This window comes from Berghia stephanieae, chromosome 2 (genome assembly GCF_034508935.2).
Source record: "Berghia stephanieae isolate SIO BIC M18660-M18661 chromosome 2, UCSD_Bste_1.3, whole genome shotgun sequence".
In the NCBI taxonomy this organism is placed as follows: domain Eukaryota; kingdom Metazoa; phylum Mollusca; class Gastropoda; order Nudibranchia; family Aeolidiidae; genus Berghia; species Berghia stephanieae.
In genome coordinates, this window is record NC_088361.1 from 76,003,694 (window position 1) to 76,005,117 (window position 1,424).

The following is a 1,424-nucleotide window of genomic DNA, read 5'->3' on the forward strand; positions in this document are numbered from 1 at the left end:
TTTCCCAACGAACATCCTCAGCATCGGTACAGTTCTTACAATGCGAACTTTGACGCCTGCCATATTTTACGTGGCGACTCTTGCGCTTTGTGACGCACTGACTCTCCTAGCTAAACTCGTGGGCCACCAAATGGTTTCTAATGAAGCTTACTTTGGTAGCGTGGGATGCAAGACAGCATTCTTCAGTGAATACATATCCGCCGTTGCCAATTGGCTCCTTGTATTTATTTGCGCAGAGCGCTGTGTGTCAGTCTGCTTCCCGCTAAAAAAACATATCATTTTCACCAAACGCCGGGCCTACATTAGTACTTTGATTCTCGTGTTATCGCTCCTCGTCATTTTCGCCACAATGTTCGGCTGGATGCGGGATTCAACTCCTGATGGATTGGTGTGTGGAACCTACAGCAATTATCATGATTTCTGGATAACTGGCTGGTATTGGATTGACGTCTTCATTCTTTTCTTTTTTCCATTACCAATTATCGTTGTGCTCACCATCATGATCGTATGTGGAATAAGTCGTTCACGTCGAGACAGACGCAGCATCTTACACAACGGAAACGGTTTCGATGACAGTAACAGCAGACTCTTGAAGGAAACAGAACGCCTGGAAAGAAACATCACTATTATGTTGGTTGTGGCCGCTATCATCTTTACGGTTTTGACACTGCCCGCATGCATTCATATCCTTACCTATAAGAAAAGTTCTGATAAGCTTGTCGAGGCCCGATGGGGGCTATTTGAACAAATTCAGCATGTCCTTATAGATGCATCCCACGCTGTCAATTTTTTTCTTTACTTTATCAGTGCCAAAAAATTTCGCGATCAGTTCTTCTTTTTGATTACTTGTCGACGGTGGCCCACACACTTACAGAAAACTGCCCCAAACACGTCCATGACTTATACGACCAAGTACACAGTCGCAAAATCTACAGATGACGTATCCCATATCTGAGAACTTGATTTATTTGCGTTCGTTACAAAAACCAAACAACGATCAGCAGAGTTATACTGAATCATCTGCTCACCATTATTACCACTACAACAATATCAACAAATTAATATTATCTTTTGTTGTGAACCACGGGCCAATTGGTTAAGCTGATCTTGGATTCAAAGACGTTTAATTTTGGACATAAATGTATTCTTATCATAAGAATTACTTGCAACTTATATCGTCACAACACAACTTTTGAATTACAAAAATGAACTATTTTGCCAACTGTCCATCCTACAATTAAAATCAATCGATAAGAGGGCCAGACATCCATGTGTGTTTTTCCCAACTTAAATTCTTGCCAAAATAAGAAAAACAGTTTTTTAAAAATATCACTTGCAAACCTTAAAAAAACAATAAAATCACTTTTCAGATAAATTAATACGCTAATGAAAAGATTTTCCCACGAATAAGAATACTTTTATAT

The 1,424-nt window shown here is 39.5% G+C and overlaps 1 protein-coding gene across 6 annotated transcripts in view; it reads left to right on the forward strand.

The window, feature by feature from the left end:
* Positions 1 to 1,206, forward strand: part of LOC144965542 (rhodopsin-like) — a 172,580-nt gene extending 171,374 nt beyond the window's left edge. For all 6 annotated transcript variants that reach the window (XM_078900966.1, XM_078900962.1, XM_078900967.1 and 3 more), the window contains one exon: positions 1 to 1,206. This exon is cut by the window's left edge and continues 84 nt beyond it. In XM_078900966.1, coding sequence (XP_078757092.1) covers positions 1 to 955 — 955 coding nt within the window. In that variant the 3' untranslated portion in view covers positions 956 to 1,206.
* Positions 1,207 to 1,424: the final 218 nt, after the last annotated feature.